Source organism: Pseudorasbora parva, chromosome 12 (genome assembly GCF_024679245.1).
Source record: "Pseudorasbora parva isolate DD20220531a chromosome 12, ASM2467924v1, whole genome shotgun sequence".
In the NCBI taxonomy this organism is placed as follows: Eukaryota; Metazoa; Chordata; class Actinopteri; order Cypriniformes; family Gobionidae; genus Pseudorasbora; species Pseudorasbora parva.
Window position 1 is genome coordinate 13,160,155 of NC_090183.1, and position 24,791 is coordinate 13,184,945.

At 39.0% G+C, this 24,791-nt stretch overlaps 1 protein-coding gene across 4 annotated transcripts in view; it reads right to left on the minus strand.

Moving 5' to 3' along the window:
• Positions 1-24,791, minus strand: part of tanc1a (tetratricopeptide repeat, ankyrin repeat and coiled-coil containing 1a) — a 115,849-nt gene that overhangs the window by 22,616 nt on the left and 68,442 nt on the right. For all 4 annotated transcript variants that reach the window (XM_067459213.1, XM_067459211.1, XM_067459210.1 and 1 more), the window contains exons 5-13: positions 20,812-20,933; positions 17,175-17,385; positions 15,295-15,567; positions 12,127-12,252; positions 10,733-11,017; positions 10,433-10,566; positions 7,236-7,467; positions 4,587-4,753; positions 2,496-3,103 (exon numbers count right to left, since the gene is read on the minus strand). In XM_067459213.1, the coding sequence (XP_067315314.1) occupies positions 2,496-3,103; positions 4,587-4,753; positions 7,236-7,467; positions 10,433-10,566; positions 10,733-11,017; positions 12,127-12,252; positions 15,295-15,567; positions 17,175-17,385; positions 20,812-20,933 (2,158 nt within the window). The remainder of the gene's footprint in view (positions 1-2,495; positions 3,104-4,586; positions 4,754-7,235; positions 7,468-10,432; positions 10,567-10,732; positions 11,018-12,126; positions 12,253-15,294; positions 15,568-17,174; positions 17,386-20,811; positions 20,934-24,791) is intronic.

A 24,791-nucleotide genomic window follows, 5' to 3' on the forward strand; every position in this document is an offset into this window, starting at 1 on the left:
ATTTTCTTCTCAAAGGTATGAACTAAAAATGCACTAGACTGAACTTGCGTTGTGAATGTATGCCGCGAGTGTGGTCGCGATTACCTCAGCTCTCATCATGAGAGCTCATCAGCTCATTTATGACGTTAAATGTAATCTGACTCCTGCAGCGTTAGTGCTGTGAGACTCACGTGGCAACTTGATCATTATATTGAACAGACGCATTCAGGATTTCATTGTAGTGTCTGTTCTCTAACCCAGTCACTGTAATCCAGGAGCGGTGGCTTTGGGAATGGCCTCACAGGGCAGCGAAGCATTCTGGGAATTGTAGTCTTTCATCCCCATAAGACAAAAATACATTTTCTATCTTTTCTCGGTCTAGAAGGCACCAAATTCAAAAATAATTTCACATTTCTACTACATTAATGACCCAGTTTAAATACAGATTCATCTTTCCAGCGCTGAAGTACCCCTTTAAGCATTATATAAATAAAGGCAACCTGACTTGAGTTGTGGGAATTCCAGTGCACTAAAGTAACGGACAAAAGTTTTGGCAGTGACACATTTTGCAAAGTAGGCTGCTTCAGATGTTGTGGTGTTGATTCACATTATTTCTAGATTATTGTGCAGAGTTATCAAATTAATTTTAAATAATTGCAAAAACAAAACAAAAAAAAAAACGTTTTTTGGTCCTGGCACAAAATTACCAGCTAACATCATTTGACTAATCATATCATCAGCACATGGCAAAGTTTGAACAAGTTCTATCATTCAGTAATCAGCAATCTTTCTGATTTGATTAGAAGAGCAGACTGATTGCTGTAAAATTAAGGAAGAAGTGTTTCCGATCATCATGTTCTTCTGTTAGCAATGGATACCTCCAAAGACATGCAGCCATCATATCATTACTTTGCATTAAAATTGCCTGACATGCAAGGAAATTGCTGCAAAGAATATTGTACCTGAAATAACCATTTTCCGGATCATCAAGAACTTTAAGGAGAGAGGTTCAACTGCAGTGAAGTAGGTTTCAAGGCATCCCAGAGTCTGCAGAGCTTTCTCAGTATTGGCAGCAGGCCAGGCGGGTGTGAGTGCATCTGCTCACACAGTGAGGCAAAGACCTTTGGACAATGGCCTGGTGTCAAGAAGGGCAGCAAAAAAGCCACTTCTCTCCAAGAAATACATCAAAGGCAGACGGAAATTCTGCAGGACGTACAAGAATTAGACAGCTGAAGACGCCAACATTCAAAGTTATTCTTTCTGATTAAGCCCCCTTGCGACTGTTTGGGACATCTGAAAAATGTATTTTCCAGAGAAGAAAAGTTGAACATGAGTTCTGTGTGTTTCCAATAGTGAAGCATCCTGAGACCATCCATGGGGTTGGCTCACGATTCCACCTGAAAACACTTCCAGGAATAAAGAATGGTATCAAAACGTCCTGCAGGAGCAACTTTTCCCAACGATCCAGGAGCAATTTGGCGATGATCTGCATTTTGCAGTATGATAAAGAACCATGTCACAAGGAAAAAGTTTTGCTCTGAGATTTTTTCAAACTGAAATTTTGGATCTGTGGACAGGCATCTTCCTTAATCCCATGAGAACCTGTGGTCAGTCTTCAAAAGGTGAGAGGAACAACTTGAAGCACTAATAAGGTAAACATGGAATGCCATCAGTCCAGAAGCTGAATATCCAGGATGCCAAAGCAAATGGCTTATAAAGAAGGGTCAACAATGTAAATATTGACTCTTTGGGTATATTGAATGTTTGTTTGTTTTTTTCAATAAAAGCCATTAAAACGTATGAAATGCATATTGTTTTCCAGTATAACATAGAAACACGTCAATAAATAATATAGAAATACTGAAGCAGCAAACTTTGCAAAGCTGATTGGTGGAGAGGAGACAGAGTGATGAAGCCAAAGTGCATTGTGCGTTAGTGCATTGCTTAAATGTTCTGGGTAGTTTTCACACATTGCAATTCCCTTTATTAGGAGTCTGATTAGTGTTAGCACATTGCTTTTGCGTTTGAAGTGAATAGCTCCGTATGACTTCTCACTGCCAATAACAGTCATTCCTCCATGTTGAATGAGCGACTCTGGGCGGGCCTGCCCCAGTTTATTATGTGACAGCATCAAGCAGGCTCCTGATTGGTTAATGCAGGGCGAACAGATGCCGAAGTTCAGATTTTCAACTCGGGCATCAGATGCAAATTCGCTACAAATGCATGAATGTACAAAAACCACCAAATAAAATGACTTGTGCAACACAATCAATTCGCGCAAACTGAATGTGTGAATGAGGCGAAATTGTGTCCATCGCAATGCGGGACCTTCAGTCGGTGTAAACGGAGCATTAAGGTGGTCTTAGTAGTTTTACCACATTCTTAAGGTGTCAGGAACATTATCACTTTGCTGTCTGCTAATCTGGCATTGCTGAGCACCAATCTGTGCTACAACCACTCTGAACGCCTTAACAAGCATTCTTAAAAGTGTCAGAAAAAGCAACATCATTGCTTACCTTGGGTCACACATGAAGTTAGTGCTATCGCCATCCGCCCTCCATACCAGCCACTCTCTAAAGGAGGGGTGGCAGAACATGCGCGTTCTGTCTCGACGGCCAATCAGAAAGCAGGAAAGAGCATCCATGCGCTGCTGGAAGTCCTCCCACTCCAGCTCTCCTTTTACGGATCCTGCATTCAGTGCCCGGAAGAGCTGCTCATCCGTCAGAGGGTGCAAAGATGCCAGAGCCACGTTTAGCAGCGGCAATACACGCTCAAACGCTGAGGCCGATGGGAACTTCATGTTGCACTGAAGCAGATAGAGCTCAGACAAGGACACCGGTATCACCTTATAGCTGGAGCTTTTAATGACCAGGTGGCCCTTCTCAAACAGGTCAAGGGTTAATTTCAAATAAAGATATGAGCCCTGGCTGCGGGCGACCAGGTGGGCGCTGAGCTTAGAGATATTTGCTTGGTCAGCTTTGCCATTGATGGCAATGTTGCTGATGATGTCAGGGCTGTGGTCTATACGGTGCTGGATGTAGGAGGTAAGGTCAGAGGTTATATCCTTGTTGTCATGGAAATCATCCAATGAGATGATAGGAAAGGGGAGTAGACTGGTGACTTCCTGTCAGACAACATAAAAGACACATAAAAATAAAATTAAGAAATATCTATGTTTTGGGGTAGTTACACCATATGACATTTTCAAAAAATCTGCCATGTCATAAAAAAGTGAAATGATCTGATATATACATTAAAGCTACACTGTGTGATATTTTCCCCCATCTAGCGGTGTAAAGCTATATGACCATCCAGTGAATATTAGTTTCTGTTCCTCTCAAATCCGATTTCGTTTTAACTCCTACGGTGGCCGATTTAGTTCAAGATTAACATGGCTTCCAGTTCGACCTCGTTCATGAAAACACGAAAGGCGAAGCTTGAATTTACGGGTATGTCCCTCTTTGGCTAATGTACTTTCAAGATGGAGGGGCAACATGTCGACCAGCATTCAAACCCCTCACCCGTATGTATTTTCAATGGCATATTATAAACTTTCGAAAATACTTTATTACTTGAAAGAAGTAAATATACATTAATGAGCACATATATTTTTGAAAGAACTAAGTGCTTTTAGCTAAGAATAAACTAAAAAAGTTACACAGTGTAGCTTTAAAGCTTGACACACAGTCATGTGTGCCTGCAGGGGACCTCTCTCTAACATAATTTTCTTTTTCCCCCTACATGTTGGTAAGACCACTTGACTGATCAATAAATTATAAAGCGACAAAACTACACAAAATGGCCATTTTCAACAATTCTTGCATAATTCAGATGCTGGTAGCATTAAAATGTGACACAGCTTTCTCCCTGCTGCAATGGAAAGACATGCAATTAAATCAGATTTTTTGGGGGGGGGTTAAGGGATGAACCTTCACTTAATACGACTGTTATGCACCATAGCACAGGAGTAATGACCACCAGCCTTCCCAAAAGAATCACTTTTTCCTGAATAATTATAGTTCCTTTCAGATTACGGTTTTGTGCTGTAACCACTGACAACTGCGAGCCCTTGATGAATGCAAAAGGAAAATTAATGAATACTACAAGGACCACAGAACTCTAGTCATTTTTATTTTACTGCACATCTTCATCATCATCTGTATGCAAAACACAACAAATGTCAAAACAACTGCAGGATTAATGTTTTAGAATAAACACCAGCAGCCTGGTTGTGTGGGTTGTCTGGCACTTTTGGGTCACTGCTCCGAGAAGTAGTGAGTGAGAGAAAAAGACAGTATATGTGTGTGAAAAGTGTATAGGGACACGCGTAGCATCTGCGGTGTTGCATCACAGCCCTTATCCCCTCTTATATAAGCTTGGCTCCAGCAGGTCGGAGACCAGCTCTGATCAGACATGGATTATACACACACTAGCCACTGACCAGCATCCAAAACTCCCCACCACAACAATTCTAAAAGCTCTGATCACAGAAGGCCGATCAGGACACTCATAGGCTAGAGCTTTAAAATCTTTTGAATGGTCTTGCTTTGTATTAAAACCATCATAAAATAGTCCAATTAAGGGTGCAGGATGTGCAAAGAACTTACCACTTGGTTGACCCTGACGGTCACAATCAGTTTAAGCCAAACAGGAAACTTAGAGATGATTTTGGTGATGAAGGACGCAATGGTTTCTCCATAGTCTGGTTTGTGGAACTCTGCCTCATTTAGACCGTCCACTAGGATGATGTAATCTTCCTCTGGAATCTTAGACTCTGCACAACACAAGAAACTACATGATAAAATGTACTTGAAGTCAAATGTAAACCCTGAGTCTGCGTACTGGCATTATGTGGGTGTGTTAAGGTTTTTGCTCAGCAAACTTAACAGGAACAATGTGTACTGCAGAATGTTTACTAGGTGATTTTAGAACACCAAGCACAATTAAACCCTACATGCTGCCTTCTTTCACCATATGTTGAGTAGGAAAAAGTGCCTGCAGTCTGTAGTGAAACTCTCACTTTCAGTGTTTTTGAGTATTTGCCACTTGAATAATAGCTGCACTGTTTTTTTTTTTTTTTTAAAGTTCGCTTAAAAATGAAATCAGTACTTGGAGCAGCAACAGCATTGTCATTCACTTTCATTTTATAGAAAAAGAGCAGATTAAACTTTCTGCCTAACATCTGCTTTTGTGTTCCACAGAAGAAAGTCAGTCAGTTTTGGAACAGCATGAGAGTAAATTAATTATTGCATAATGTTATTTTTTGGGGTAAATTATTCCTTTGAAGTCGCCACCTGTAATTACTTCCATAATGTGGAGTTTTTCTTAGTGAAACAGAATACTCAATAAGAAAAATGAATGTAGGGCAGGATCTGATTATTGATCACCAATGGATTTTATCATGAAATGAGGGCATTCGATACCAGAATGCAAGAAAATCTGAATGCAATTTGGCAGTCAATGTAGAGGACTATAACACAGGTCAAGGTTACTCTCAAAAGAATCTCCACACACAAGTAACATTTCTTTTTCACATCTATCGTTATTTGTTATTAGTGGCGCAATAATTTTTTACACTGAGGTCATTAATCACAACTAAATTACTACTTTAACTACTAGTATGATTATGGCAAGGTTGCATTAGCTTCTACAGTAGCTTAAAACAATGCCTAACTAGCTGTTTGGCTCTCTAAAATTTAAAATCAACAAAGAGTTGGCACAGCCTAGGTGACGTCAAGTGAGCTTAATATTTAAGATTACATAAACTTCTTTTTTTCATCACGACTCAAAGCATCCTCAACTTTATCTTACTGAAACATGTACCCACTTATCATGGATGCCTTAAGTTTTTCTCTAATTTTCACACATGGAATATTCACCACATTAAGTTACCAATTCAAAACTATGACAAAAAAAGCACATGTGAGAGGTGTCGTTTCACTAGAGACAGGCTCATCTTATACTGTATATGATCTACACAATATTAGAAAGCAATAGCTAATTAAACCAATGGTTATAAAGACAAAACATTTATTCGTTTTCATAACAAATAACACAAAGTATATTTATTATGAACAACAAGAAATATTTATGTCTGAAAAGTTGAAAATGTGTTTTCAAGTACATTTATAGTAAAATACATTTTAATTAGGGTCATGTCGTCTTTACCCAACGTCATAGCCTGACGTGGTCATACTCAATTCTAGTCAGAATATGAGTCTGAAACTGCTCCATTGGGCTGTGATTATGGGGCGTGTTTCAACCGAACCAGGAAAGACCTCAATTGGATAGACCTACAACCAATCAGAGCAACGAAGCGACGCATTGTCAAATGTCAACAGAGCTCAACTGCACTGTGTTGCCAAGTCCGCGTTTTTTTCCGCGAGTTGTTTTCTATGTTAGCGGATTGAAGAGACTATTATGGGATATATAGACCCATGAGTGCGAACTATAGCAGGCAACCTTGCCAAAATAACACACATTTTACCCCCCAGAAGCTATTGTTTAGGGCTAGTAGGCTGATTTGTTGTAAAAACGTGGCAACCCTGTCTACACACACACTGGAATAAACGATCTTAGTCGGTGTTGTAAAAAAATAAAATAATTTAATGATACACAGAGTACTTACCCAACATGATCATCATTTTTGAGAGAAATTGTGAACGTGAATGCATATACAAACAAGCTCTCCGTTTAGGATTCGAACAAATATAATCCAAGCCCCTTTGATGACGTGATGATTACGTTACTGTTGATCATCTGTCCATCAACGTCTAAAGCCCGCCCTGATGATTTCATTGGTCTGAACAGTTTCTGTACGGAGATAATTACTCCTCTATGGATCGAGAACAGACCGAACCGCCCGACCTAAAAATGTTGTGGGCGGGGCTAAGTTCGCTCGGCATCCAGGCTACCAACATCATTCATATATAAATGCTATTTTCTCTACTTTGTTCTCTCTTGAATCTGATGCTACAAACCAGGAACACTGATTTTCAAGAGTCAAGAGTGAAAGCTCCATGTCTTCTTTTCCATACTCGAAATTTGCTCTAGCCTCATTCTTTAAAATTCCTGTTAAGTCCTTCATCTGTCGTTCCTTGTGATCCAAGCCGTTTCTGAGGACCATCTGTTCACATCCATACTGGGCCAAATTAAATGAGGCGAGAGCGCTCTTCTCCCCCCATTACCCCTGAGCAAACATATTTAGTTTTTATTTGATGGTGTGATTAATGACGGTAGCATGAGATGAGTCTCACCTTTCCGTAGAAGTGTGAGGGGCTCCAGGACTCCCTTACGGAAGGCGGCGGCAGGGTCCTGGACGCAGGAGCGTAAGCTGAGCAGGCTCTGCAGGTGCGTCTCTCTGAGTAACAGCTCTCGATAAGCACTGAGGCGAGGAGCTCTGCACAGTAAAGCGGACACACTGTGCACAAACTCTGGGACCAGGCATGTGTATGTGTTATCAGCCTGACAATAGTGATACGCAACCACCTGCAGAAGAGAGAGGAACAGAAAAATAGAGGGAAAACATTAAAAATGACAGAAAATGTCAAAAGGTGAATTAAAAGATGAAAGAATATCCTAACAGCTGTAGTTTTTTTCACAAACATCGTAAACCCAAGTATATTGTAGACATTACTGGCCCCAATTGCCTCTATGATCTACTTCTGCTTACGATGCTTTGGGGGGGAAATGTAGCCCTGGACTAGTGAGGTTAAGGCTTCAAAATGACAAAAAAGCACCATAATAGTACCATAAAGATGGTCCATGTGACTTGTATGCTATTTTTGAAGTCAAATGATAGCTCTATATGAGGAACAGAACCAATTTAAGTTGATATCTTGATTCTAATTGGTGCATTCACGAGGAATGTGGCCAATTCATGAACAAATCACTCTTTTGAGATATTCTTTTCAGTTATATCTCACATCTAAAAGTGTCTTTATTTGTACAGTTTCAGAGAGCGGTACCTTTCATTTGTCCATGAAAATGATCTTACTCGCACTGACCGACAGATTAAGGTCTGGTTGCTAGGTGATTTTGTTTTTGAACCTTCAGAAGTCACATTCATTCAAACTAATCAGTTTTCTTTTTTAAAATAGTGAATATGAAAATAACAAATAACTCATTTTTGAAAAATTGCTCATTGCGACTCATTTTGTAAAAACGGGTCACATATTATTATACATTTTGGTTAAAGAATTCCTTTAAGAGGTGTACTTTAAAGGTACACTGTAAAAATTATATGTTCAATAAGTTATGACAACATTTGTTTTTACACTGTTTTAACTCATCAAAATAAGTTAAGAAATGTTAAACTTGTTTTTATTAGTTATACAAGATTTTTTGAAGTCAGGTCATTTTTTTATACAAGACTCATTTTTTAAAGTCAGTTTAACATAATTTAAGTTGAAATAACTTAAACATCCAATTTGATTGTACTGCAAAAGTTCAAAATGTGCCTTTTTTTTTTTTTTTTACAGTGTAGCCTAGGAATCTAGATGCACCCAAGCTGCAGCAAATCTAATTTGCAGCCAGGGTCATCTAGCCACTCTTCGTTGGCTTGCAAGCTGGAAAAACCAAACTCTGGTTAGGCCAATCACATTGTGTATAGAGTCGGTGGGCGGGCCTAACATAATGACGGCAGAGTTGAGACGATTCCGCATGCTACTTGAAAACAAATAAGCTGGCGAACGGCGGTCTTTCAAATCGGCTTTGGCCGTGACTCTGGAAAACTTGGAGTTAAGCTTTTCTTTGAGAAAAGAAAAAGAACGGCACTGAAATCATTCTTTAAAAGGAAGATGTGCTCCAAGTTTTGCCGATATGGCACAAATTTAATCTGTCAACTAGCTCCGCTTCACCTTCTTCATTGCTCTGGTTGTTTGTAGCGCTATCCTATTGCGTGCAGAGGGACTATGAAAGACAACCGTTCATCGCGCCCAAGGTGGGCAGTCACGTGTTGATACAGTTATCTTTGCAGAAGGAACAGCAGCACTGTTTTTGAAGATTATTTTTTAAATAAACATTTTTTTTTTTTATCTGAAAGATCAAGGAAAATCAGATTCCTCGCAATAAACCCCTTTAAGATTTGTTTGAATAGCATGTGTCCAAAATGCTGGAGAATCCAAGCTTCTGAACAGAAGTGAAATTGTGGCCTGAAACGACTTCCTACTGGCAGATGGCTGATTAAAAAGACGTGACAAGAAGACTCAACAGAGAATGTTCAGGTCCAGATGTAAACGGAAAACACGGACACATCCTGGCACACTGAGCAAAGTGTTGAATACGCATGTGGTAGGCAGTTTGCCTCTGTCACAGAATGTCTTAGAATGGCACATCTTAGACATTGCATGTTGTATTTATAAATAAAAATGAGAGCTACTCTGTGGAATCGCTTTAGTTTGCTGTACTTTTTTTTACTTCCATTTTTAAAACTGCTCAATCAAAAAAAAAAAAAAAGTTTTTACTTTATTTTCTGGAAGTGGCCATTATGAAAGTTCATGTTTTCTGGATGCAGGAGTCATGATACACATTTAAACAATTCATGAAATATTTATATAATATTTATGTCATATAATTTGAACATGATTTGCATAATTATGGGAAATTATTAAATAAGGGGCAGTTTACACCTGACTACAGTGGACATTCCAAGCCTTTATTGTCGCTCTTGTCCAATTTAATGTGTTTTTGCTAAAAAAAAGGATTAAAAGGCATCGTAACAAATATATATGTAATGTATATCACCCTGTAGCCCAAGACTGGTTTCCCACTGAAGCTAAGCAGGGCTGAGCCTAGTCAGTACCTGGATGGGAGACCAAATGGGAAAACCGGGTTGCTGCTGGTAGAGGTATTAGTGAGGCCAGCAGGGGGTGCTCACCCTGTGGTCTGTGTGGGTCCTAACACCCCAGTATAGTGATGGGGACACTATACTGTCAATAAGCACCGTCCTTCGGATGAGACGTTAAACCGAGGTCCCGTCTCTCTGTGGGCGTTAAAAATCCCAGGATGTCCTTCGATAAAGAGTAGGGGTGTAACCCCAGCATCCTGGCCAAATTTGCCTATTGGCCCCTGTCCATCATGGCCTCCTAATAATCCCCAATATCCTGATTGGCTTAATCACTCTGTCTCCTCTCCACCAATCAGCTGGTGTGTGGTGGGCGTTCTGGCACAATATGGCTGCCGTCGCATCATCCAGGTGGATGCTGCACATTGGTGGTGGCTGAGGAGATTCCCCCCTTCTATATGTAAAGTGCTTTGGGTGTCTAGAAAAAGCGCTATATAAATGTAATGAATTATTAAATAATTACTCTTTAGCAGCAGTATTCGGGGAAGGTCAAAATAAAGGATTAATTTGCTGTGAGAATGTGTATATACTGCAAATTAGTCATTACTATGATTTACTGGACCTCGTCAGGGAAAACTAGTCCTGTCTGAAAAGGGGGAAAGTGTGTACCTTGCTAGCCAGGCGTTTGACTGCCCCCTCTCTGTGCCGGTGTGTGTCTGGCGTTGGGGGGCAGCTGTTGCTGCGGAGGGGACTCTGTGAGGGGGGGTTCAGCTGATTGGTTTGATGAGCATCAGCCCCTCGATCTACAACACAAACACACACAATTCTCTATTACTAGGGCTAGGGTTGATATATATATACTGAGATCAAAAACCAGCACGTTCCACATTTCAAATTTTGCATTGCAATGCTTTCAGTTTTGCAAAGACATGAGGATGAGTAAATAATGACAAAAGGTTAAACTCTTACTCTGGGGTGTGGCTTCAGGACTGTTGGAGGCGATCTGCCTCATTCGCCCACCATGACAGCTGAGAGCCACTAGCCGTGATATCACTGCTGTCTTTCCGAAACCAACGTTACCAGTGATGACAGCTCCTTTACCCTCACTGGCATCTCCTCCCCCCATAAGCACATCCTCCAGTCGCTGAAACAGCCAATCACGGCCCACAAACACGGCATCCAAAGACACACTGGGTACCTCAAAAAGCAGGGGTTTGAGCATGATGTCCACAGGTTTGTAGGGTGTGAGACGAGCTACAGGGTTTAAGTAACATACATGTTAAAATAAACTACACACACATTTGGTTTTCTTAGTTTTATGGGGACTTATCAAAGAAATAATGATTTTTATACTGTACAAACTGTAAATAATATACAGTAACACTAAGCCGACCCCTAAACACAACCCTCAAAGATTTAAACATCCCTCCCCCCAAAAAAACAAAAAAAAACAATTTAGTATGATTTATAAGCTTTTAGTGCGCACACACGCACACGCAATGAAATGAGAATGAATCATAAGAACTTAATTGCTCTCATTAAAAATGAAAATGGACCCCACAAAACATTTATTTTCTCCCCTTTTGTCCCCTTTTTTTGCATTGTGCATGATTCCTCAAGAATAATTGTTCTAAAGTGAAAAGGTGTTTAACAAAAATGTACAGGGGAAAACATGTAATTACTGTATATTCAAAATAAAATAAAAAATGATGATTGAAAATGATTGAAAATTAATGAATATAAAAATATACATTACAAAATATGCAAGTTTATATATATACAGTATATGATTTGCACTGCATATTTTGTATCTCTACGAAATATATCACATGGATAAATGCATTGCCGATTCATGTCGTTTTAACAGGGTTAACTTTCATTCATTACATTCTTGAGGTGTTAATCATTAGCATATAACTTAATGTTGGTGGTTGTTGTTGTTCTTTCAAGTTAATTAAAATAATTAGAAATGACCCTTTTGTAATGCATTCATATTTGAAGTGCAGAGCTGTTGTATTATGTAACCGCATTTTATCCATCTTACGTCTGACATAATAGCGGGCGTGGACATTTGTAAATTGAATCGTTCTGGTGTCATCCGCTTACAGTTATTTTTAGCTGTACAAAACAGCTCGTTATGTGGCTTGATATTGCAAACTGGCATTTCTTATGTGTACCATTTACTGAACTTTGTTATTCTTCTATTTACCTATAGCTGCTAATAAATCAGTAGTTTTGCACAATAACAGTGGATAGCTTACTTCCACGTCGCAAAATAAGGCAAACAGCATCTGTACCTGAAATGTTCTAATAAAGTGTTCTGTTTGCATATCATTTGGTAAGTTGTAGCGGTTAGTCAGCACCTTTATTCTCTTGACTGCGGCCCCCTGTGTGAGCTCCATGCCATGGCAAACGCATGGAAGAGCGCTGTGGAGCATTTCTCTGTTCATCCAGATACCGCAGCTCCTCCAGTTTAGTACTGCTAGTGGCTGCGGGGAGAGAGACAGAATGAGAGTAAGAGAGTCATTTAGGGTTGTGTTTGGCTCTCAGACAGCAGGGAGATTACATGCCACCTCTGTGATCTCTATGAAGAACAAACACAATCTGCTGCTATGTGTGGAGGAACACGTGTACCCAATACTCCCACCCACCCCAATTCCTCCACACACACACACACACACACACACACACACACACACACACACACACACACACACACACACACACACACACACACACACACACACACACACACACACACACACACACACACACACACACACACTTTAGAGTGGGGGAAAACATACAAAATAAGTAAATGAGGAGAGTGAGGGAAGCTGTGATGCTTTTTACTTCCTCCAGAAAAGAAAGAAAAAAGAAAAATAATTAGTCCTAAATATATTTTAAGGATGTCTGCTATACACTGCAGTTACAAGCACTATTAAGAACCTTAAATAGTGGTCTTTAAAATAGTGGTCCAATGATAACGAGGCAGAAGAAGGTTTATTAATCCGATTATCTGGATTTCAAAAATGTTTAATTGCATTTTGTAGTATTTGTAAAGCAAAACTTACCATTATTATTAGCCACTTACACTATTTACCCTGCAGCATCTGGCACACTGTACCCCACTGCTACCATTTGTGGCGAATTTATTCATTTAATAATTCATGACTAATGTTTAGCCAAAAAAATACATGGTGTTATGCATGGGGAATTCAACAGCACGTATATTTTTTGCAGTTGGAAATGTTTGCTTGCTTAGCTGTTTTAGCATAAGCAAATTCTTCTCACTTTTCTCATTTGTATATCTCCATCAAAAGTACAGTAGCTGTATATGAATGAATCATTTGACAAAAAAAGGTTTGTTAGATTAATGAATGGCACATCTTGCTTAACCCAGACCCTCTTATTTATAGACACACAGACATACTGTACCTGACTTGTATTACCCACTCATAATTCATCCATTTACTCATTCAATCCACCAATCGCCCATTTCATTCATCTTTTCACTATACCCCTCCCTTTCCACTCATCCCTGTACAATCTCCCATCCTGTACCATAATCTAATCTGCTTGAAACCCATAATCTCTGCAGACCGGCATAAACAAGGGATGATGATTGTCATTTGTCACGTTGCATTCGTTTGTGAAGGGTCTCAAATGTGAAACCATGATCCAGACCTTTGAAGCTGAAAAGATATAAATACATTAACTTCCCTTTTCACTGCTCCGTACCACAAAGATCACCACAGACAGGCACTTGGCGTGACATTTTGCTTTGTTGGAGTCATTCTGTATATCTGACAGCAATTTCCCCATTTAGCTTTACACCAAGAGGAAATGAAAGCCGCCCGTTTCCAAAGCTTTCTACAAGCCACAGGATGAGAAGCAGCCAGGCGGTAAAGTGCACTGTGCATTCAAATAAAATGAAAACACATACAAACACACAAGTAGAAAGCTGAGGCCCTCTAGATTGTTTTGTTCTAAAACAGGGATTGAAATTGTTCTTCTGCTCTTCTGTTTAGTTCACTTTTACAAGGCAATATTTCTAAACGGACCAAAATTTGTTAATACAAGAAACTGTCCTCTCAAAGTGCACCTGTTTATGTTCCAGCATTCTGCTAGCATTCAGCCCTCAGGATGGATAGACAGGCTATTGTGGCAGTCTTTGTAGCTATTGTTATATTGCTTTAAAATTCTGAGCAGGAATCAAGACTTCGTCAACATTCTTACCATGTACCTACATGTATTTTTGGAGGAGAGCAATAAAGCGCCATTTTAAAATGAAAAGGCATGCTTTGGTTTTCAATGGCAGTATTGGTCCTCCATTATACATTGTGATATTTCTTTGGTCTGTTGGGTCGGCTTGCTTTCTCACCACAAGTGAACCGCTCCAGAGTTCATTTTTGAGCAGTTTTTTTTTTTGGTGCAGATCCAAGATCACTGTGTTCATATATGCCTAAACCAACTGTACTAAGGGATGAAAACGCGGCAGGTCCCGAAACAAACGCTCCAAACTAATCGTGTGAAATCCGCCTACTCAAAACACTTTACACATTTGCAGCTAGCTTGAAAAGACAGACACAATAAACACACACAATACAGTTTAAGAGTTTGGGGTCAGTAAGGAATTTTGTGGTAGAAATTAATATTGCTTTTCAGCAAGGATGCAATGACTAATATTTTACAACAACAAAAAAATAAATCTAATGAATGCAGTTCTCTTGAACTTTCAAATAATATGCATCATGGTTTCAACAAAACTATTAACTGCACTATTTTTAACTTTATTAAATGTTTTTTTTTGTTGTTGTTGCACAAATTAGCCTATTCAAATGATTTCAGTGTTTTCAAATGAAGTATCACTGGATTAATGGCAGATAAAAATCAGCTTTGCCATCACAGGCATAAATAAAATTGTAAAATACATTAAAACAGAAAACAGTTATTTTAAATTGTAATAATATTTCTTAATATTACTGTGATTTTTATCAAATTAATACAGCCTTGGTGAGCATTAGAATATATTACCCAACCCCAAACTGTTGAACAGTAGTGAATATAATTTATTAATTACAAAAGTGTTTGCTATTTGCGGTAAAAAAAAAAAAAAAATAGCAGTTCAGTATGTGCCTGATTCAGTGAGTTTATTCAGCCAAGAATTCTACAGATTGAGTCAAGCAGTTAACGTTGAGTCTTTTTGAAATATTCATTAAGACTCCTATGATTTGTTTGTTTGTTAACCAGTCAAAACTAATTGCATTGGATTTTTGTTTGAGTGCAGCTAGCGAAGACTAAGCAACAGAAATGCATATTGCCTACACATTATTTTCCTGTACACAGCATTTTATCCAATCACATTCAATTCAGACTGAAGCTCACAGCTTGGGTAAAATGAAACTTCTTTTAGCATGGTGCTACAGATTCAGCAAGTGGTGGAATGATGAATAGTGGTGCAAGAAACACTGAGGTAGCAAAGCTCTGATCCAAATTTTAAAGCACAAAAATACATTTTCATTACTCACCTGCCACAGAATTTGGCCGTGGCATGACCAAAGAAGTGCTATGGTACGTGATTGGTCCATCCGCGGGTGACGTCATAACTGGTGCCACCCCTCCGGTGGTGCTTGTCCCTAGCTGGGCCTCACCAGACACCACCAGCTCCTCCGAGGTGATGGGGGTGCAGGACGGATGAATGCTGCGACCGCTCTCGGCCCTTACACCTGCACCACCATCTTTCGCCCACTCCAGACTAGAGCCACAGCGTTCTTCATTCTCACTGGAACTGGTGACTGTTGCTGCAGGATGGAGAGGATGAGAGAGATGAAGGTGAACGAGGTGTGGGGGGAGGGGCCAGATATTAATGGGAAGGACACAAGAGGAGAGAACGACACAGAAGGACAAAACCAAACATGGTGGAAAAGAAAACCGGAATTAACTATCACAGGCAGTTTTTGAGAATGATTAACAAACACTGATCTTAAAGCATGAGGACATCAAATAGGACTCGTTTAAGTAATTGCTGTCAGGCATTTTGCTTTAATGCAGCTGTCTTTGACCTTTCTTTACTGCAACCAAATAGAAAAACACTATTTTGGGCTTTAAAAAAACCCTCTGATGTCCTACTTCAAGAAACCTCCGGCAGACCTGAAATAAAGACACCACGCTGTCCTAGTTTTGATAGAGCGCATCTCAGACATATAAACATTTACAGCACAGGCCAACAAAAAACATTTCCAGAAAGTTAACAGACAATAAACAGCTTTAATAAGTCGGGTCTCAGGAAGTCTAGTGTTCGCTTCCTTGATCGCGAACTAAGTGTCATTTTTTTGGTGGTGCAGAAAAGTCAGTTGTGCATAAACAAACACCACTGTCAGCATCTCCAAATGTTCCGTAATACATTAATGCAACATAATACATGCAAATATTACAATGACAATAACCACTAGCAGTTTCATGGAGCTATTCGCACTGGAGACGAACATTTACTTGTTGAGCTTAACTTAGATTTAAGCTTTTGGCGCAACAAGTGTACGTAACTGAAAGCCGACGCTTCGAAAATCACACACAGTGAACACTGGTAATCCATTCGACTTCAGCTGAAGAACCAATGTCTTTTGAAGCTAAACATTATAAGCTTTTTAAATTAAAAAAACATTGCTTCCAGCCAACTGTTATATGCATATGAATGTTGTGAAGTGTGATGCAAGGGCATTTTGAAACTTTCACGAGAAGTGTTTGTCCCCTGAGTTTCCGTGTCAATACTTGCAAGAGATTCAGCCTACTTTAAAACTCTAAATAAAATGTTTGTAACTCACAAACTTTTTCAATTACAGTCATATGGCATAATTAGCTAACTGTTTGCATATATTATACCACAAACAAGCATACTTTTGTATCAAACACCTTTAAATTAAAGCTGTCAAAAGATGAAAATTTAACAGGCACTTTATTGACTTCATCTTCCTTTATCTAAATCAACGCTTTTGCTGCTAAACTTCAATGATTAAATTCAGCCAAACAAAAAAGCACAAATGACTTCAATTTAGTTAAATGTCATTTATGTAATTTCAGAAACAAAAATGAAAAAGTATTGAACATTTTTCTCTTGTGCTTCTGACAGCTGGATGTCAGACCAGCTTTTAATTCAGCACGACAGATATGCTTTCATGCTTGGCGTGAATAGACCATTCATCAGTGGGTTGTTTCTTTTTCATTTCGTACTCAGTGTGAAAGAGCCTTAAGATTCAAATTATCTACAAAACAACATTTTAATGAAGTCTATACGTTAAGAACGTTGTAAACAATTATTTTAAAACCATGAAAAAAAAGGTAGCAAATAAAGGAGGACTTTTGAATAAAGGCGACCTTGATAAGGGGGGCGATGTTAGATGATAGATGTTACCTATTATTCCACTGTCCTTGCTCTCCAGGGTGGAGCTGGGTGTGGTGATGATGGTGGAGGTGGCAGTGGAGAAGGTGCTAGAACAGATAACGGGAGCCCTGCTGCTGGAGGAGCTCTCAGGTAAGGTGGAATAGGGGCTCTCTGCGCTGGGAGACGCCGTACTGCTGGTCAGAGTGGAGCAGGGACTCACGCCCTGACTGGACACTATACACTACAGAGTGAGAGAGAGAGGAATGAAAAAAGTAAATAAATATTGCATAAAGGAAAAAAGAGACAGCAGAGGAAACAAAAAAAACAGAGCGAGGAGATAAAGTGATAGATGGAAACTGTTAAACTCCGCTCCTATGTCCATACAAGGGAAAGGCCAAAAATACTCCAAGCCCTCCAGTCTGCTTTTGTTCCAATATAAGCAACCAATACGATGCTTTTAGAAACAGATTTAGGCTGCAATGGCGACAGTAACCAACACAGACAAATGTACATCCGCATTTTACCAGTGTTTTGGTTAGAGATAAAGTAGAAATCTGCAACAACAAAAAAATTATAAGAAAAAATTAAGTGACATTCTTCACTTTCTTCTCATTTACTTGCAAATGCATCACATTGTGGAAATAAAATAGGTTGCAAACGGTTTCATCCTGACTGTAAAACTTTAATTTCTTTAATAAAAAACGTTTTGTTTTAGCATTTCAGTTAGGTAAATATATTTATAGCCATTAATTAACCTTTTTGACTCCATTCCCCTACACAATATTGAAAACTAATATAATCCAAGATATTTTTAGTATTTATGCGATAAGTGTGACAAAGCTGCTTGTTTTAAAAAAAAAAACTATTTTACTATTTATTTACAAAATGGGGGTATTTAAATAATGAATGAACCGTGTTTCATTTTAGCCATGTTTCCACTTTCCCCATGAACTATGAACTTTGGGGTGGTACTCTGTGTGTTTTGACCGTAGGGACCAGGGTCTAAATGAAATTTGGGTAAAAATCCCTACTCGCAAGATAATACTTTTTCAAAGTTTGGGATGGGACTTGGGCTCTGAACATGCTGATTGGTCAAGTTTATGCTGTATTTTGATTGGTTGACTCCACACAGCATATTATTTCAACCTAAAAGTCTGTTGCGGTGCATGCAGTCAGAGATGCTATGTGAATCCACAATACATTTTAAAAAATATGACCGATGGACAGACGACAAGGTTCAGGCTTTATTAAGTTTAAATGCGGACGACGAAATCCAGCGGGAGCTGCAAAGTCACGTGCAGTCTTAGTCACTGGATTAATCTTCATGGTACTTTAGACTGCGATTGAAACACACACAGCAACAGGTCTGGAAAGAGAAAAGTTCTTAGGAAAAATTGTTTGTGGTAATTTTGGTGGAAACGATACTTTTGTGCCTTAAGAGGTCATTTATAAAAAAAATATATATAAAAACATTTTGTTTTAGCATTTCATTTACATTAGGTAAATATATTTATAGCAATTAATTTATTCATTAAAATACTTTTTTTAATTATTCTGCAGCCCCCTTGGAAGTTTTTAGAGGCCCCTTAGGGTTCCCAAGGTCCCTGGTTGAGAACTTCTGCTTTAAAAGAACCAAAAAAGATGACAGCAGATTACAGCAGATTTGGGGTGTGAGAAATTGTGAGTAATCTACATGTTGCATATCTGGAGAACGTGCTTACAGAGCACAAACCAACAGAGTGAATTTCTGTATGACTTCTGTTTTCATACTATACAGAGTACATCAAATCCTAGAAACTACTCTGTCCTCTCCTCTTACCTCTCTCCGCACTCTATATAGGTCAGGAAGAGTGGTGTGTGTGTGTGTGTGTGTGTGTGTGTGTGTGTGTGTGTGTGTGTGTGTGTGTGTGTGTGTGTGTGTGGAATCAGTGTACCGGAGCCCTGGTCCCCAGAGAACTGTTGCCTGCCAGCCGCTCACCAATGAAGGATTCACATCTTTCCACACACACAAAAACACATCAGAGTAAAGCAAAGCTCAAGCTTTCAGGTAGAGCTTCATGCACCTGTTCAATAATTTCGTCAGTGCTGCAATGCAAACGTGCGTAAGAGGGACACTGTTGCTCCACCCGCATCATTCGTTTTCCCGCGGAGAAACTGCATTACTCACCGACAGCAACATCTCCAGGGTGCTTCAAGACGGTTTCAATAGTTTTAAAGCTGCTGTGCACGTACACGGCACCGAACACGCGTAAACCAGCATTCATACTTAATGCACTGCGTTTGAAAAGGCCAAAGGGAAGATCAGAAACTGGCCAATCAGACAGCACATTCTCATTTGTGATAATGCATGAATGATGAAGTATGTTTGTGGATAAATTCATCAACTAGGAGCTTTGCGTGCAGCAATCCATAAAAACGCTACGTAAGCCTCTTAAGTTAAATTTTTGATCCCAGATAAAGGCTTTGAAACCTCTGTATGATGTACCTACTGTATGATGATTTAGATACACTAAAATTGAAACAAATTGAAAAAGAGACTTGAATGAAGATCAAAGTTGGAGTTTAGTAAAGCATAAATACATTTTCGTTGCTTGAAATAAATGTAAACAGAAATAAAATGTATTTTATTTCATATAGTTGCAGAGGCAACACTTCTCATTTTCATTTAGTTTATCTAGATGTACTAAAATAACTAAAAATGAAATAAAAATGAATAAAAACTATTTTAACCATTTTTAAATTACAAACCAAAATTACTAACTTAAATTAAAACAGAAAATATAACAATAAAAAATAATTCATATTATTATTAAAAACTATAACTGTATCTCAGTGACACTAAAAATAACACGACATCATACACAAGGATTTAAAGATGATGTTTTTCAACCAACTTTATATTGTTTCAATGTCATTAGTATATCTAAATGAACATCGTGTACTCTTCCTCCATGTTACCTTCACCAAAATCTCCCAGTTTATTTGTCATCTAAAGCAAAACGCATCATCCAGCAGACATGTGACAACTCGAGGACTTTTGTGACAACTACAGATCGTACTTCCGCATTTTTGTATTCCCACTCACGAACAGTCTGATCAAGCCCAGTGCCTTATGGGTGCTGCAGTTTTCCTACGTTTTTTGCAATTGGAAAGCCACAGTCCTTGTTCTCGATTTTGTCTAGTCATATTGCTGCAATTCAAAAGTTCAGGGGACTACAGATGAAAAATAGCCTCTTCTGTTTTTTTTACTCATATATGTTCATTGGTGTTTTCCTGTAATTGCATTGTCACCTTACAAATACATGAATCTAATCTAATCCAAAACAAAAAACAAATCTAGATTGTGGTTAACCACCAGGGTACGAAGTTGAAGTCTAAAACAAGGCTCTTCCAATAGTGTGTCTAGAGTGAAAGTGTAATTCTGAGAGCAAAACAGCCCCAGCAGTGTAATCGATCTCTCTGATAAATGACCTCTGGTATCTAAGGCTGAATCGATGTAAGCTGACTGAAAAAAAAAAGAAATTCAGAGGTTGTTTCCTCTTTCTAAGGATTTTATCGTCCTAATCTTACAACCTTTAGTGGCGTGATACAGAAGCAAGGATGTTTGTGTATCAGATTGCACATCTCTCAGAGTTTGGGTGTTTAAACCTGTAGGGTTCATGTTTACCTGTTTCTCCTCCATGTTTGTTTGTGATGAGGTGGGGATGGCGTCTCCCAGCAGGAAGCCCAACCGTGTCATGAGCTCCTGGACAGCCGGGGAGGAGCCAGACTCAGCCGGCGAGAGCAGCTCTGCGCACACACACACCCATTAAAAGGTTAGGAAAGGATGTACAAAAAAAGCCCACACCCAAAGCAACATGTCTACAGGTACCCAAACACACAAAAGACAAATTGACTCATTCACATTGACAAAAAAACATCTACTTGACCATATTCAAACACTACATTCAGTCTAATTACATATTCAACGCTATTCCTCCAGGACGTACAGTGAATCTGCCCCAACTCACCAAGATCCAAAGGACCGGTGTGGCACTTCCTGTGCTCTCCTTTCCTCTCCTCTCACTGCCTTTCACAGTCTCCTCTGCTCTCTCGCAATCTCCGTCCCTCCCTCTCTCTCACATCTCTCTCTCTCTCTTTTAGTCTCAATCCCTCCCTCTCTCCCCCTCCTCTCTGTTGCCCTGTATCTCTCGCTCTGTAGTACAACGCACTGTCTTTACAGTGCTCCGCACAGCTTCAGAAAGCCTAGGTTTGAGATGCGGTTATTATGACAACCAAGTTTCTATCCATTCAGAGGCTGCGTGCGTGTGTGAGACAGAGAGGACAGGGTGTGAATGTGAATGAGCAGAGATCGTGCTCGCTGCAAATCACTAGGCAAGCTCTCATTCTCCGAATACTACTGGCTAGACACACACACACACACACACACGTTCATTCATTCTCTCCCTTGTGTGCACAACGCCATCCTGCACAGATACAATATAAAAACATAATTCTATGCTAATTTAATGTTAGATACTAACAGTTTAAGTGATGCTCACTGAGTTGTTTAAAACCTGTCAGATTTGGAAAAAGACAACGTGAAATCAGAATGACTTTTTTTGTTAATTTCTTTGGTTTTGCTGCGCATGATTCATAAGAGAATATTATTCTAATGAAAAGACAACGCAGATTCTTTTTGGTGATGTAACCCTTCAGGATGGGGAAAATATTAACCAATAATATTATAGTCTGACAGGTTTAATTTTTGATCATCCAATCAAATCACAAAATCAGGTTCTGCACGACACTATTTCCAGCAGAATATTCAGCTTCACTCAGAAATACTTTGTTTTCAGTTATTAAATTTAGTTTGTGTTTAAAAATAGAATAATAATCAATGGAAAATTATTAAATTAAAAAAAAACTTTAATGCATTTTATAGGAAAAATAAAAGGAAATACGTTATGAAAATCTATTATAGATTTATCGATGACTTAAAACTACACTGTGATATTTTCCCCCATCTAGTGGTGAAAAGGTATATGACCATCTAGTGAATATTAGTTTTTGTTTCTCTCAATTCTGATTTCAAACAAAATCTCCTATGGTGGCTGATTTAGTCCAAGATTAACATGGCAATCCCCCTCTTCACATTCGACACGGTGCCATCGAGTGTTAAAACGCGAAGCTTTCAAGCATAGCTTGAATTTACGGGTATGTCCCTCTTTGGCTAATGTACTTTCTAGATGGAGGGGCAACATGGCGACCGGCATTCGAACCCCTCATCCGTATGCATTTTCAATGGCATATTATAAACTTACGAGAATACTATATTACTTGAAAGAAGTAAATATACATTAATAAGGACATACATTTTCGAAAGAACTAAGCGTTTTAAGCTAAGAATACACTAAAAAAGTTACACAGTGTAGCTTTAAAAAAATGTATTGGGGTGGTATGCAAAACAAGTTGCTAGGATATTCTGGGCGGTTATAAACTGTTATGAGTGGCACATTTTTATGCATTAACTAGGTGGTTAATTAGAGCAAATAACCCACTTTTTAAAGGTGCAGTGTGTAGTATTTATGAGGATCTATTGACAGAAATGCAATATAATATACATACCTATGTTTTCAGTGGTGTATAAAGACCTTATGACCTTAAGTCAAGACCTTATAATGAACCTTTATGTTTTTATTACCTTAGAATGAACCATTTCTATCTACATACACCACGGGTCCCATTATAGTGAAGTCACCATTTCAAGCTGTCATGTTTCTACAGTAGCTTTAAACGGATAAACTACTCTACAAATGGCTAGCTACTCTCTGCCATCTCAGACGATGACATCTTTGTCCCGTGTTGGCCACCGTAGCTTCTCTGTGTGCTTTGAAAGGGAGGAGTGAGATGCAATTTGCAACCTCGCCTCTAGATGTCGCTAACATCTACATCTTTAGCTAGGTGGTTCATTACAAGAGCAAAGAACACACTTGTCAGTCTCTTTCATTATCTTGGTTCACTCCCTGCTGTTTATTTCAACCATTTTATTGTCCACTAGGAGAAAAATCATACTGCTTCCAAAAGTAATAGCACCACTCTTCTCTACATGCCAGGCATAATTCATGTCTTTAGCACAAATTGTTTGTGATAAGTTGACTATTGTACAGTCAATGCTCAGAGGTAAGGGTCTAATTAGGTGGAAATGTACCAGGAAATCAATTTTAAGTGAGAAATACTGTCCCCTAATGAAAAAGTTAATTTATGTTACTGACCACCGCTGAGAAAACCCCCCCCAAAAAACAAAGTAAATCCCAGAACATTTTGTGATTTCATTTGTCAGCGTCAAGGCAAACACAAATGGATGAAATGCCACAAAAGTCTAATGCTGATTTTATGGATGCTTTCATACCAAGTACACAGCAAGACGCAAACGCACAATTAAACAAAAAAGCTAAATAAGTGGCCTGACATATTTATGCAATTACGATATGTAAATGAGCAGGGAAGTATTGTGTAGCATCCCTGAGGGGAAGACAGGGCAACAGGCCACACTGTTCATTAGCATACTGCACTCTGTCAGCAACACTCTCTACCCCCTCCCTTGTTAACATCTCCTGCCATCAATCTGGCTTTACACAAATCACTTCACGATCGATTGATGCTGCTGGTCAGCTAGTGTAGTTTGCTTTCAATTGACAGCAGAATTCACAGGCAAACCTAAGGCAGAATCCATATTTAATACATCGTTCATAAAATATTTATTACCGTGCAATGAAATGCAGCATATGTGCGCTCGTCCTCCGGGTCTAAATTCGAAGGCTTATAAAAAGCACGTTAATCCAGATAAATGTTCCCATATTAAACCAATTTTTCTGCTTTTCTTCACAATAGATATCAGGACAGTGAAATGAGTGTGGATTGTTTCAAAGCACGTTTACACTGGTCCACAAGTCTGCAGCCAGCTCCTCTCTCAGCTGGTCTCCAGTTGATCTGTGTTTGCCAAAAGGACACAGACCTCCCAATGAGTTCACACATTTCACTCTCCTTTTGCGTTATGTACACCGAACCCTTTTCTCCACACACGCATACACACAAAGTTAGACATGGCTTGTTTTTGCAGAGCACTCAAGCAGTAGTGTAGTGGTGCCTGCTCATTTTGGCAGGCCAGAAGTCTAGAAGTCTAGTAACACTTGTATGTGTCTGTGTGTGTGAAAATCATTTCCGTTGCCAGATTCTCTCCTGATTGTTTGAGTGAGCGGTGTAAATCTAAATTCCAAACGTGTGATGTAAAGAAAAGTACTGGAATAAAATTGTGTTATGAATTCGATATCATAGAAATATAAGCAACATCATTTATAGCATCAAATGTTGTTCATAAATGGAAAACTGCCACCAACTAGTCAACTGTTGCAAAGTACACAAAGATAGTCAAAGGTCTTCCCTCATACTTGAAGGTTTGTGGCTTTAATCAGACTGCATTATGTTATAATTAAGGCTGACGATTTAACACGTTCATTTATTTAATTAGCCGTGGAAGAAAATAACGACTTGTTAAAATTAAACGCATTTAACGCATCCAACCTATACATGGTTTATCTTACATTTCATACAGTTGATTGGTGATGAACATGATGCCTATGGAGTGCTGTTAAAATGCACCTCAAA